This window comes from Schistocerca serialis, chromosome 3 (genome assembly GCF_023864345.2).
Source record: "Schistocerca serialis cubense isolate TAMUIC-IGC-003099 chromosome 3, iqSchSeri2.2, whole genome shotgun sequence".
In the NCBI taxonomy this organism is placed as follows: Eukaryota; Metazoa; Arthropoda; class Insecta; order Orthoptera; family Acrididae; genus Schistocerca; species Schistocerca serialis.
In genome coordinates this window covers 258733625-258748746 of record NC_064640.1, presented here as the reverse complement: position 1 = coordinate 258748746, position 15122 = coordinate 258733625, and the positions used below count along the sequence as shown (strand labels likewise).

Below are 15122 nucleotides of genomic sequence, written 5' to 3'. Positions count from 1 at the left end.
CTAGTACTGTAGAGCAATGAGTCACATGTCAACACAAGCACCGAAGTTAACATTACCTTCCTCAGTGAATCGAGGAAGTACAGTACATACTAACGAAACTAAAATGAGCTCTAACATGGAAATTAGACGTTTCCGGACACATGTCCACATAACATCTTTTCTTTATTTGTGTGTGAGGAATGTTTTCTGAAAGTTTGGCCGTACCTTTTTGTAACACCCTGTATATATACACATGTTTAACATTTTTAATGTAATTTTTAGGTAATCCTCCTGGTCCAAACTGGATGTTGTGCATCTCACTTTAACCTTATAGTATTGAGGCTTCCCATTATCTGATTTGGCGTTTGGTGTTTTAGAGTCAATACAATAATTTTTATACTTCACCATTAGATTAATCTCTGTGAATGTCGGTGTCTGATAGGTTCATGTACTGTCATGTAGCAATTTTTTTTTATTACTTGCAGATAATCTGAAGACACTCAAAATGCGATATTAGCAATACTGCCTTTTGCAACAAAGGCTTTTTTTCTTTTTTAAGTTATAAAATGCTTGTAAAAAATTTTGCTACACTACACACACCTGTTTACAATCCGCCATTTACTCTCGATGCTAGCTGCTCCTCTTCATCTTTGGCTCTAAAGACTTCAGTCACAGCTGAGTCATGAAATAAATTCAATGACAACAAGTAAAAATGTGTCAGACTGAGACTTCAAGCAGAATTTCTCGCTTTATGCAACTGGTTGCCATAACTGCTTGAGCTACCTGAGTATGCTTTCTGCCCAACTCAAATTCTCAACTTGTTGCAGACTGAACATGTAGCATCTACTGTCCATTTTTTTATACACATTTCTCACAGGTTCACCTGACTTCCACAAGACTTTGGATGGATGTGCATCTGCACTGAAGGTATCATATTATTGATGCAGGGGGAAACATAGTGGAGCAAAGAAAATTTAATGGAAATATGACCAATACATGGGGCTGTAAGTATCAGAATATGCACACCAACAGATGCATGGTGCACAGCTGTTCCTCAGTTTGTGTCCAAGATGCATAACATGAATGTATCGATGAAGGATCATATGCTGCTGGTAAAGCTCTTTTACAAGAATGGTGACTGTGCACCAGCAGGCCTGCAGAATTTCTGGACACTCAAGGGTCTCAAGAAAATATTTACTAAATGGAAAAGACAGGTTTTTTGCAGTGCACTGTGCGAGGAGGAGGACAGCAGTTGATCTGACATCCGTCGAAGATGTGGCCACAGCACTGCAGGATGGGTTGAGAGATGATGTGCGAACATGAGTGCGCGGGAAATTGCCCAAATGCTGAAAATACCTGTGAGCATGGTGGATAAAATGCTACAGAACATCCTGCACTGCCATCCATACAAAATCACACATGTCCAAGAGTTGCTTCCTGCTGACCTGCTAGCAAGACAGACAAAGCCCATTTACATCTCCAAGGACATGTCAATATGCAGAATATTGGCAATGGAAAATAGGCATGCACATCAACTGGTATCATTTCATTCTGTAAAGGTGAGTGTTGTGCAGGTTGACGATGACGTATATTGCAGAATCATATTATTTTGAGGAGAAGAGTTCTGCGGGTCCTGTTACCTGTACCATCAGTGGTAAACACTATGCCAGTTTTTTTGCACACCAGCGTCATTCCAACCCTTCAACAGCATGGATGTGTGGGTCAGAACATTTGCGTGCAAGATAGCACTCCACCACATTTCACACAGCGAGTGAAGCAGCTGCTGCAGACACATTTTGGAAATGTTAGAATTATCAGCAGCTATTTCCCTACAGCCTAGTCATCCCCATCACCTCATCTTAATCTGTGTGGGTTTTGGCTGTGTGGTTATCAAAAAGATTGTGTGTTCAGTGTTCCAGTTACCAACATAACTGAATTGAAGGCAAGCATTGTGGGACACACACTGAACTTGATCACTGAAACACACACTGATCTGTTGTGGAACATGCTGTTTCTTGATCTAAACTTGTGGCAGAACACTGAGGACAGCATACTGAACATATCTTGTGCAAGTCTAATAGCAATTAAAGATCAATGTCATTTTGTTTTTTATGCAGTTTTTGGCCTCAGGACAGTTAAAAACCAATTTCTCCCAAGCAATGTAGTATGATCTAGCCATGATGGATGGGCTTACGTAACAGCACCACAACCTTTGACTGCTGAACTTGTGCAGTAATGTACATTTAACAGTACAGATGGTGTAATGTGCAACTCACACCACAGCTGTCATCTTGCGAATCATCTGTTGCTTGTAGCAAATATCATTCATGTTAAGCCACTTACAGTGGCATCTATTGGTAAAATTTTCTTTTTTTTCTGCCTTTTCTTTCTGTTCCATGACATTTCCCTTCCTGTGCCAAATATTTTATGTCATTCTGGGCAGTAGTTCTCTTTCTACAAACTAATTATGGACACACCATGTGTGTGTGTGTGTGTGTGTGTGTGTGTGTGTGTGTGTGTGTGTGTGTGTGTGTTTGGGGGGGGGGGGGGGGGGGTTCACCATAACAACAGATTATCCAAACTATTGTTCAACATAGCCTTGGGGAAATTAATGAGGGAACAGGAAAATGAACTGGAAAACAACTCAACTAGGAAGATGCCGGGACAAAATAGAAATATCAAACCTAGCTTCCACAGATAACCTGGCCATATTATCAAATAAGGAAGCAACAGCAACCAAACAAATAGAGGTATTAAAAGAATGTGTGGAAAAAGTTTGGCTGCAAATATCTTTCAAGAAGTCTGAATTTTTCTGCCCAAAATTAGACACAAAATATGGCAAAAGAAACAGAGTTGCACACTTCAAGTATCTGGATGAAATCATTGAACCTACACATGAGGAGAAAAGATCGCGCAGAAGACTTGACTACAAAAAATGAAGGGAGCGTTCAGTAAGACACAGTACGTATATAATAAAAAATTTATGTCCATTCACACAACAGTCAGACACTACAACAAAGTAAACAAGTCCTAAATAATTGATGCAAGTGAGATGCTAACACTCCATACAAAAAGTGACATGGAAAGCATACTGAAGGAAGAAAGGAGAATCATGAGAAAAATTCTTGGCCCAAAGCTGGCAGAAGAGGGATACAGATTACACTCCAGGAAAACTACAGAGAAGATGTCAATCAGAGCAGCAGGTGTCAGAAAAAGAAGGTTGAAGTTCTATGGGTACATCATCAGGCTGTCACAAAAATTACTCACCAAGAGAATTCTAATATACATACAAGGGGTCAAATTAACAATACCGAAGATCACCCAAGTCAAACTGGACCTAGAAAATCAATCCAATAGAAATTGAAGACAGAAATGTATACAGAGACAAGATACACAAGTGGAATGTGAGGACAGAGAATTAAATCCCAAAGAAACCAGAGACAAAGTGGACTGAAGAGAATGAGAGAATTGTGGGAGATCAGAAAGAATGCTCAAATGAGGCAGAATGCTTTGTGTGATCCTACAGGGTCTCGATGCAAATAAGATATAAAAAAAAATCATTAACATCAGATCCATTTATAACATGTTCACACAGTAACTATGTTGTTTTGTGGCTCTGCTCTTACTTAAACACACACATTATAGCCCTACACCTGTAGCATGAGAACTAGCTAACAACAAAACTTGCTCTCTCTTTATTGACAACCTTACATTCTTCATTTCCAATTTATTTTTGAATATTTATTGCGGCCTGTCTAAACGTCTTTCAAATAGAGGAAGGACTTAATAAATGAATGTGTTTTATTTTTCATTCATCCCATGAACACTTTATACATTAATACATTTCACATCTTTGTGGAATCTCCCAAGCATAATCAATTTTTGGCTTACAGACTACACTCTTAAATTCAGATTTTGTAGGTTTTGTACCCTGACAAGTACTAACACACACACACACACACACACACACACACACACACACACACACACACACACAAAGAAAGAAAGAAAAGAAAAACTGTCATGGTCTGAGAGGTCACTGGTTTTGTAATATTGTTCATTAGATCTTTATTGGAACGTATTATAAATGGCTATTTTAGAGCAATTAGCTGTCCCAGTTGGGAAGTTTGCATTAGGAATCAAGTTGAATGATAATGCTACTAACAATGAACTCTTCCAGTATAAGTTTTTAAGAGAAGCCTGCTATTTTTTTTCTCCTAAACAGACCAATAAAGATTCAAGTTGATTTATGAACAGAATGAAATCGTCTGCAGTTGCACAGTATACACTATTAGAAATAATTCATAATGAATTTCTACTTCCTCCACATGTTCCCATGTGCTGCCAGAAGTAAAATTTATGAAAGTCTATATCTTAAATTTATGACAGTTCCTGATGAATAAGGCATCTGCTCCTTTCTCCATTTCTGCTTTACAGAAGTGAGTTGTTAACCTCAATACTGTAACACTTAGCATACCTACAGTAGTGGTCCAAATGATATTCAGAGAGAGAAAGATTGTATCAACCAAGAATGAGATTTTTCACTCTGCAGCGGAGTGTGCGCTGATACGAAACTTCCTGGCAGATTAAAACTGTGTGCCCGACCGAGACTCGAACTCGGGACCTTTGCCTTTCGCGGGCAAGTGCTCTACGAACTGAGCTACCGAAGCACGACTCACGCCCGGTTCTCACAGCTTTACTTCTGCCAGTACCTCGTCTCCTACCTTACAAACTTTACAGAAGCTCTCCTGCGAACCTTGCAGAACTAGCACTCCTGAAAGAAAGGATATTGCGGAGACATGGCTTAGCCACAGCCTGGGGGATGTTTCCAGAATGAGATTTTCACTCTGCAGCGGAGTGTGCGCTGATATGAAACTTTCAGGAGTGCTAGTTCTGCAAGGTTCGCAGGAGAGCTTCTGTAAAGTTTGGAAGGTAGGAGACGAGGTACTGGCAGAAGTAAAGCTGTGAGTACCGGACGTGAGTTGTGCTTCGGTAGCTCAGTTGGTAGAGCACTTGCCTGCGAAAGGCAAAGGTCCCAAGTTCGAATCTCGGTCGGGCACACAGTTTTGATCTGTGTCAACCAAGTTTGATGACCAATTCATCCATGTAAGTAAGTAGTGAATTTTACTCCACGCTACTCAAATATTCTGAAGAAACAAAGACTGCTGGCATTTCACACTGACAGATATAATTGGTCTGAAATAAAATTTTTTTGGGTTTGTCAATAATTTCCAACCACCAACTGTTTGTAGTGATGCAGATGATGTTGCCACTCTCCACCCCAAGGTCTTTCTGCTCTTAGGCAACCCGTTTACATCTGCCCTTTCTTGCTGTGGTGGAAACCAAGCCTAGTAGCATAGCCCCATCTGCTGACTGAACCGTTCCAATACTCTATCCTGCACCTGACTTAAGCAGCTGTTCCAGCTGCAAATTAAATCTCCTGACTGAAGAGTTCAAATGAGATCTAGCATCACAAACGCTGAACAGATACAAACGCAACATTGATATGTTTTGATGGTGGTGCAATCCTCACTTGGTTACCTGGTATTAAGATTCTAGTTTATCCCACAAAATTAGGCCTAAATCTTTTATATGATAACTACCTAATAACAAAACTTACTTTCTCTTTACTGACTTCCTTACATTCTTACTTTTTCAGTTATTGTTGAATGTTCATTGTGCCATGTCTAAGCCTACATCTGTCTGAGGTTCATCCATTCCCTATTGTAGGAACAGGTCAAACTTATTCTTCACATTCGCCACAAAGCCGTCAGATGATATTATATGCCTGTTCTTTGTATTACCAGTTGCCACTAACCAACTCTCATTACACTTCCTTCACCTTACCTTGTCCAGATCTTTCCTAGAATCATCTACTTCAGCCTCGAGGGCAGCATTATCCCCTCTTGTTTCTCTGTCTGCCTGAATTGCATATCCAACAGAACCACTGATGCTCATCAGTTCACCAATCCCCATGCCTTTAGTCACTCCAATGGGGGGTGGGAACCAAACAAAAGCAGCCATCACACTATACCCCAGAACTAACAATTATACTGCAAGTCAGGTACTTTTCATTCATGGTAAAATAATAATTGGGTACGAAAAAGGCAACCGAGTTACCGACAAACAAGCAAACACATTTGGTAAAATGTGTGCCTATATGTAACAGTATTTAAGCAAACTACTGATGCAAATTATCTGAACCAAAGAACTTAAAATTCTCATTTCCTTGTCAAAATATAAACTAAATAATTGAGGTACAAGCTCTACTTAGGTTGCCGGAAAGAAAGCAGGTATTCAGTGAAGCTTTTTAATTTTACTGCAACTAAGTGTAAACAAAAATATGTCTATAACTCAACTTCACAATCTTTTTTAGTTTTTGGGGGAGTAACATGTAGGAACATAAATTTTTTTTTATTTTATGGTCAAATTTGTTGTTTTTTTTGCCTAGTTCCTTGCTATTTTTGCAAAATTAGTTGCTATTTTTGAATAATGATGATGATTAATATTATTATTTCTTTCTTTTCTCAGACGTTATGTCTGGTCAAAAATGGAAAGTGACGCGGAACTTTATCAAGCGTGACTTCCTTTTAACTGTACGGTATATGTTAAATTGCATTTAGGAACTTTTGGGTAATTGAACATGTATCAGTAATTACGGATTTCTGTAGTTGTATATATACGTTTGGATGTAGCTGTATTGCATTGATTTACTGGTGGATATTGTGTGGTATGACTCCTGTAGTTGATAGCATAATTGGTATAATGTCAACTTTATCCTGATGCCACATGTCCCTGACTTCCTCAGCCAGTTGGATATATTTTTCAATTTTTTCCTCCTGTTTTCTTCTGTATATTTGTTGTATTGGGTATGGATATTTCGGTTAGTTGCGTTAATTTCTTCTTTTTATTGGTGAGTATGATGTCAGGTTTGTTATGTGGTGGTGTTTTATCTGTTATAATGGTTCTGTTCCAGTATAATTTGTATTCATCATTCTCCAGTACATTTTGTGGTTCATAATTGTATGTGGGAACATGTTGTTTTATAAGTTTATGTTGTAAGGCAAGCTGTTGATGTATTATTTTTGCTAAATTGTCATGTCTTCTGGGGTATTCTGTATTTGCTAGTATTGTACATCCACTTGTGATGTGATCTACTGTTTCTATTTGTTGTTTGCAAAGTCTGCATTTATCTGTTGTGGTATTGGGATCTTTAATAATATGCTTGCTGTAATATCTGGTGTTGATTGTTTGATCCTGTATTGCAATCATGAATCCTTCCATCTCACTGTATATATTGCCTTTTCTTAGCCATGTGTTGGATGCGTCTTGGAATATTTATAGGCATCTGTTTTTTCCATCGCTTCTATGCAGTCGCTGTGGTTATCCAATATGTAATCTTCTTGTTTAGTGTGCTTTCCCTTGACTATGCTATTTTTCTTACATTTGTCTGTTCCAAAAGCCATATTTATATCATTACTGAATACTTCTGTTATCTTTAGTAATTGGTTGAGTTGTTGATTTGTTGCTGCCAGTAGTTTTAGATCATTCATGTATAGCAAATGTGTGATTTTGTGTTGGTATGTTCCAGAAATATTATATCCACAATTTGTATTATTTAGCATGTTGGATAGCAGGTTCAGAGCAAGACAGAACCTGAAAGGACTTAATGAGTCTCCTTGGTATATTCCACACTTAATCTGTATGGCCTGTGATGTGATATTATTTGAATTTGTTTGGTTATTAAGTGTGGTTTACCAATTTTTCCATTACTATCTTTAGGAACTGTATAAATTTAGGATCTACTTTGTATATTTCCAATATCTGTAGTAACCATGAGTGGGGTATACTATCAAAAGCTTTTTGGTAATCAATGTATGTGTAGTGTAGCGACCTTTGTTTAGTTTTAGCTTGATATGTCACCTCTGCATCTATTATCAGTTGCTCTTTACATCCTCGTGCCCCTTTGCAACAGGCTTTTTGTTCTTCACTTATAATTTTGTTCAGTGTTGTATGTGTAATTAATTTCTGTGTAATGACTGAAGTTAATAATTTGTATATTGTTGGTAGGCATGTTATGGGGTGATGTTTTGCTGGGTTTGCTGTGTCTGCTTGATCTTTAGGTTTAAGATAAGTTATTCCATGTGTAAGTGTATCAGGGAATGTGTACGGGTCTGTCTGTTAAATAATTTAGTTAGATGTGAATGTGTTGAGGTGAACTTCTTTAGCCAGAAATTTGCTATTTTATCATTTCCAGGGGCTTTCCAATTGTGAGTAGAATTAATTGCTTGGGTGACTTCATGTTGCAAAATTATCACTACAGGCATTTGTGGTATCATCTTGTACGTATCTGTTTCTGCTTGTACCCACCATGCATGCCTGTTATGTTGTACCAGGTTTGACCACATGTTGCTCCTGAAGTGTTCCATGCCTGTTATGTTTGGTGGGTTGTCTATTTTAATGTGTGTGTTATCTATTGTCTGGTAAAATTTCTTTTGGTTTGTGTTGAATGTTTGGTTTTGTTTCCTTCTATTTTCACTTTTTTTGTATCTTCTAAGTCGTTTGGCCAATGTTTGTAATTTCTGCTTCTTTTCATCTAATTGCTCTATTGCTTCTTCTTGTGAGATTTTACCTAACCTTTTTTGTTTTTTGTCTGATATTTCATTTCTTATAAATTGTGTTAGCTGTTCGATGTCTTTTCTCAGTTTTTCTATTCTGATCTGTAGCCTGTGTTGCCATGCTGGTTTTGTGGGTTTCTTCTGTGTGTTGGTTGGTTCTGATCTCTGCCTAGTGTGTATATTTATTGTAGTGAGTGCTCCTATATAATCCAGTAGTTGTAACTCTTCCATAGTTGTGCTTTCATTTATTTTGTTGTGTATGATTGTGTTGATAGTTTTTATTGTTGTTTCGACTTGTGGGTTATTTGGTGGTCTATGAAAGAATGGTATAATGTCTGTATTTGTGTCTTTGTATTCTATATATGTCAGCTGAAATTTTTTCTTCTGTATCTAACACGTGTGTCACTTCGTGTTCTATTTGTGCTTGTTCTGGTGGCTGTCTTAAGATTTCGTTTTCCTCTGATTGTTTAATTGATGCGTTTTGTTCTTTGTTTGTTTGCTCTGGGATGTTTGAGTCCATTACTGTATTTTCTTCTTCTTCTAATTGCACATTATTTTGTTCCAGTATTTGTTGTACTTGTTGCTTGATGTTTTCTAATTCTGACTGGGGTACCCTGTTATTTTTTATTATTACACGGATCTGATCAGCTAGTCATCGTTCTGTTAAAAATTTTAATTCCGGGTATCTGGTAATAAATGTTGTGTATACTTGTGATCTGTATCCAGTTGTGTTGGTTCCTAGGTTTGTTGCTTGGTAAGAACAGAACATGAGGTGTCGATTAACTTCATCTGACCATCTCATCCTCTGTCTTTGTTTTCCTTCTAGGGTGGTTGCAGGAAGCATATCCTGCAAAACACCTCTATTTGGATTTGAATCATTTTCCAGTTGGCTAGCAGTGTCGTTACCATTGTGGGCGGGCATAGGGTTCAAGCGTCGTCCCCGACCATGACGGCACTTGTCCGAGGGTTCTTTATTTCTGTCCTGAACCAAGTAATCACACTAAAAGGGGGGTTAGCCCTATTAGTGGTTTGTTCTTTTCGTCGCCTTTTACGACTGGCAGAACAGACCGGAGGCCTATTCTTCTCCCGGGCCTCCACGGGAATTATTATTATTATTGCTATTATTTTGCCAATGTCAGTGGTTTTCGCTGCACTCACTGTCTTTTTTGCCAAATTCAGTTTTCTTTTTTTGCCAAATTTGGTGGTGTTTTATACCAAATTCGTTGTTGTTTTGGGCACTTTTTGCCAGATTCCCCCCCTTTTTTATTTGGTGTTTTTTGCCAAATTTCATGTTATTTGCATCAAATTCAATGTTTTCTGCCAAATTCAGAGCTATTTTCATCACCACATCACAGTTCATTATGTAGGAATTAAACACTCATTTTAAGATTCGAGTATACATGAACCTCAGCCTTGAGGAGATTAGAAATCAAAATGCATTTTAACATACAATAATTGTCAGTTACAAATGTTAGGAAACTGCCATCCAGAGATTTATAGAACTTTTACAAGGCAAAATTACAAATTTCAGGATATCTTGTAAAAATTGACGATTTTGTGTTATTTCTAAAAAAAAAATCAATTTCACATTATTTTCATGTCGTTTGTAATGTGTAAAGACATATGAAACATTTAATAGTAAGCTTAAGGCACTTATTTACTAATAATCTGTACTAAACTAACCTGTTACACTCTTTATAAATTATCTTTGCAAGTGTACTCACACATCTAGTGCTCATCTACAAAATGCCTCAGATGAAGGCAGGTTGCTACGTCCCCTCATATCTATTCCTTAAGATTAAGAATGGGAAATTATTTGATATACAACTCACCAATAACAGCGCTGAACTGTGAATCAGAATCAAGCAGCTTGCATTCTTCATACCACCAGAACATCGCTGTTGGTATGGTACTGACTGTAGCTGTAAGACTCGGTCCAAAAACAAAGCCCGGCTGATCCTGTGGATCAAAATACTTGTTAAATAAATTATCTGCAAGTTAATAACCAGAAATGCTATAAATATGTTCTACTAAGAGTTCCAATTGTATCATTTACATACAACTGGAGACTGAAGTTATTCACACACACACACACACACACACACACACACACACACACACACACACACACAAAGCAAATTTACCATCATGAACAATTATCAGAAATAAAGCAAGTAACCAAGGATTAAAAATTGTCCCATAGTCTGTTATAGTCAGACTGTGAAGGACACAAATTATGCTACTTCCATCATCATGTTCAAAAGGGGTTTGATATTATCAACAATCTGAATAGTCCATCTTGGAAGACGCAATCGCTCCCAAAAAGAATGCCTGCACCACTGAATGAAAATGTCACCCTGTGATGGAGATTTTTGTTCCTGTGTACTTACCGTATTTACTCGAATCTAAGCCGCACTTTTTTTTCTGGTTTTCGTAATCCAAAAAACAGCCTGCAGCTTAGAATCGAGTGCAAAGTAAGCGGAAGTTCTGAAAAGTGCTGGTAGGTGCCGCTACAACTAACTTGTGCCATCAAATATATGTAGTGCTACACAGGCATGCTTTGCAGGCACAAAGATAAATCCGGGCACCAAAACCTCTGGGTTAGTAAATAAAAAAATAAATAAATAAAAAAAATTAAAAAAATAAATAAAATAAAAAATAAAAGGTGGAAGATGAGCTTTTTTCCTCCGCCTCAGTTTTCGACCACTGCATTTTCATACATTATCCAACGAAGTAAATACAAATTCCGTATTGTTAATCTTCCAATGTAGCAGCATTTCAATGTACTACAAAAATCTGACTGGAAAGACTGTTTGGGATGTTTGTCAATATGGCCAACTCTAAATTCTGATTTTTTTCCTACCTATGAGAAGAGATGGCTGCTAATATGAACTTTTATGAATTGTGAATCACATGCAGTTTTCTTTCCACTATAAGTATAATATGAATATAAACATTTTGCCATGTATTCTTTCGTGTTTGCTGCTATCTCATTTACATCCTGTCTGCCTAATAAACTACGAAACTAGAGTGAGACAACAGCAAACGCGGAAGAATATACATATCATGTCATGTTTATATTCGTATTATTCTTATGCCTAATAGTGATACAGTCAGAAACAAAGCACGGCAATTGACTAGATTTTTAAATCTAGGATGCCTTATTTCTGTGCAGAATGCAATGTACTAAAGAAGCGTCTGCAAAGATTTTCAAACGTAGAAAAATTTTTGCTAAACTCTCGTTCAGAACATCATCTATCATACGCAGTCTATTATTTGGTTCTTGTTGATCATTATCAAAGAAAGCAGCAGTGTAAGTAACAACAAATAGCAGTCTCTTGCCATTGTTTCACTAATGACACGATTCCTCTCTCTCTCTCTCTCTCTCTCTCTTTTAATTGTAAGCGGCGGTAGCGTGCACAAAAGCAAGCCATGCCGAGAGTGGCGACTGGCTGTAAACACTCATTATCAGAATGCGACAAACAATGCATGACACAGTACAGTAATGCATTTTCAGCTTAGAGCGACGTAAACACCTATAACAAAGAGAATGGCACTTACCAGATCAAAGAAAAATAAGCAATCAATTCAAACGAGACGAAGCACATGAAAAAGGAAGGGTACCCGTATAAATATGGATGGAGCGCCTGACGCATAGCAATGGCTACCTGGTAAAGCTTAACTGCTAAGCTTATGACTCAAGCCAAACTACTGTAGCTGTATAGTCATTCATTCGGCCTAAATTGTTTCTCATATTACAATGGACCAACTTTGTTTCGATTTGGAGGTGCGGCCTAAAACTTTTCTCACCCCTTGAATTTCGAGCCTCAAATTTCAGGTGTGGCTTAGATTCATGAAAAATTTTTTTTCCTTGATTTCGAGACTCATTTTTCAGGTGCGGCTTAGATTCAAGTAAATACGGTAATGTGCTTCCGATTAACAGTGTTATAGGTCTTTGTTATTTTTCTTTATTTTATTACTGATTTTTATTAATACCAAACACAAAGTGAGTAACTATTTTTGAATATTTGAAAATGCATTTGTAAATGTATTCTCTTGTCTTTTATATAACATTTACACAACATGATGTGATTTACATAAATGAAGTACTCTGCACATTATGGCAAAATTTATATCCATGTTATTTAATAAGAAGGAAACAGCTGATAGTGAAAAGATGGCAAGAGACATGGAAGTACATTAATGGCAGATTGGTTTATGTATTTAGGGAAGAATATTGCATTTTATTTTTATTTATTTTGAGACAAAGTTTGGCTATGATGTGTGGAGAAGAGGGAGAATGAGATGCTGTAATGAGAAGTAGTTAAAATGAAGTGGTTGTGGAGAAATTGCAGTTGAAATGAAGAAAACTGTTACAGACTGAGTAGTGGCATCTTGGTAGAACATATTGGTGAGCTTGTAATTAACCATCCAGTACATGAAGCATTCATTCACAGACTGTCATGGCAAATCAATAAAAAGAAGAAAAGCTACTGATGAAAGAAGAAACAGAATTAACTATTAACAACAATTTCAATACAAAATGAGAAGACTAGAATCATGTAATTGGGGATGGCAGATGAGGCACGCTTGAAGAATTGAATAGCTAACTGGCCTCAACTTTGTATCTGATCAGCAGAAGGTTCTTATAGTGAGGTGAAAGGCACTTTTGGACTGTGTAGCACACACAAGTTGTGGTAATATTAACTAAACACATTTTGGTGAAAAGATAAATGTTATATGGACTTCCTTTTACAACAAACAATTTAGAATTTTTAACTGACTGTAAGGTCGGGGTATGACTGGGTTTAGATTTTAAATAAATGTGCAATTCACCAATCAAATGTATCTTTTTGTTGGTGCACTGTTTCCACAAACAATTGGAGTTTTGTCCATATAAAACATCTAAATTCCAATCAGCAGTTTTCCCTGGAGAGGTAACGGCATTTCTTGCCACTGTGTTGATTTCTGGAGTAGACATCATATTATTGCCATGTTGTTCTAGCAGCACTGATGCAAGGGATTTTGTCACAAGCAGCAACTGCCAGGAATCTCAGGAAAGAGATACGCAAATTTGATTCCATGCAAAACAACGCAGGAACTATTACACATCGATGTCCTATGATGCAAACTCCAATACTTCACTAAAGTTTTGTGACTTAATAAAATCCGATGTTCAGCAACCATATAAAAACAATTACTCATGCTCAGATTACTTATGAAAATGTTTGAAGATTAATGATGGATATAATAGTGGCGTGATCTTATGTTGGGGAACTCTCTTAGTAACAATGGTATTTCAGAGTTCTGCTGTAAGTTAAACACATACACTGGCCAGTAATTAACACACATTACATCACTTTGAGTGAGTGGATGTATGCATGGAAGTTGTCAATGGAGTAACATAAGACAGAGCAGTATTAGAAAATTACTGCTTATCAGTGCATGTAGTTATCAAGAAAGCAGACACAAGGAAAACAGTATTAAGTTTTGTGTGTGAATCATACAGGGAAGCAAAGAGCATTTGGTATTTAATTCACCGAGACACTGCCAAGAGAGAACAGAGTGACAGCTGTTCATATTAACTTTATACAACAGTAGCAAGTAAGAGAGAATCATTCAAGTTAGTTAGAGCAAGGAAAGCATAGTTTTAACCCTCAGTGTTTCCATAAAAATTAACAGTTACACTTCCTTTAATGTTAGCCTGACAAGGAAACAGTCGGTGAGAGATGTCGAAATCAGCTGTGTTTCTTCTTCTTCTTCTTCTTTTTCTTCTTCTTATTATTATTATTATTATTATTATTATTATTATTATTATTATTACAGGAAGACTACACCTAAAGATACACAATGTCTGCTAAGACACAGTGCATGCCTTTTGTGGTTTTGCTAAGTGTTAAAAAAGGAGATTAAGCCTTTTTTGTTTCTTTGAATATGCTTGCTAATAGAATCTGTGTTTGTGATGGCTGCAGAGTTTCACAGTAATGTGGAATCTAATTAATGTTTTCAACTTTGCAAAGATGAAATATAAAGAATGCGACATGAAATCAAAATCACTAACTTCTCCTGAATACCTACACACGTGCTATTTATTAGTTACTTTCTTGGCTATTTAATCAAAGTAGGTCAACATTTTGTAAGAAACTGTGGAAACATTAGAAGAAACAGGAAGTAACTGATGATTCCATGAATTTTGAGTCAAATGATGGCTGTTGTGCTAATTAAAGTCCACAATAAAGACACACTACCTATCTAACCTGAATAAAACAGGCACAGTAATAGTTTTTAGTGACAAAGAAAAAGTTGTAAATTATTTTGTTAAACAAAGATGGGAGAACATGCTTACAGTTAAGCATTGTACATGGTCAATTTCATTTCATAAAATCTGAATGTGTATTGTATAAATGGAAGAACGATTTACAACTACGAGATTTGTGCCAAAATGGAAGCTATAAAAGTGTGAAAGGAAAACGATTTGAAAGATTTACAATTGTTCCGGAGTGTCGATGCACAATTGCCATGGGA

General features: G+C 37.0%; 1 protein-coding gene across 1 annotated transcript in view; it reads right to left on the bottom strand.

Moving 5' to 3' along the window:
• Positions 1–15122, bottom strand: part of LOC126470028 (E3 ubiquitin-protein ligase HUWE1) — a 458288-nt gene that overhangs the window by 99089 nt on the left and 344077 nt on the right. Inside the window, exon 40 of the mRNA XM_050097515.1 lies at positions 10430–10556. Within this exon, the coding sequence (XP_049953472.1) occupies positions 10430–10556 (127 nt within the window). The remainder of the gene's footprint in view (positions 1–10429; positions 10557–15122) is intronic.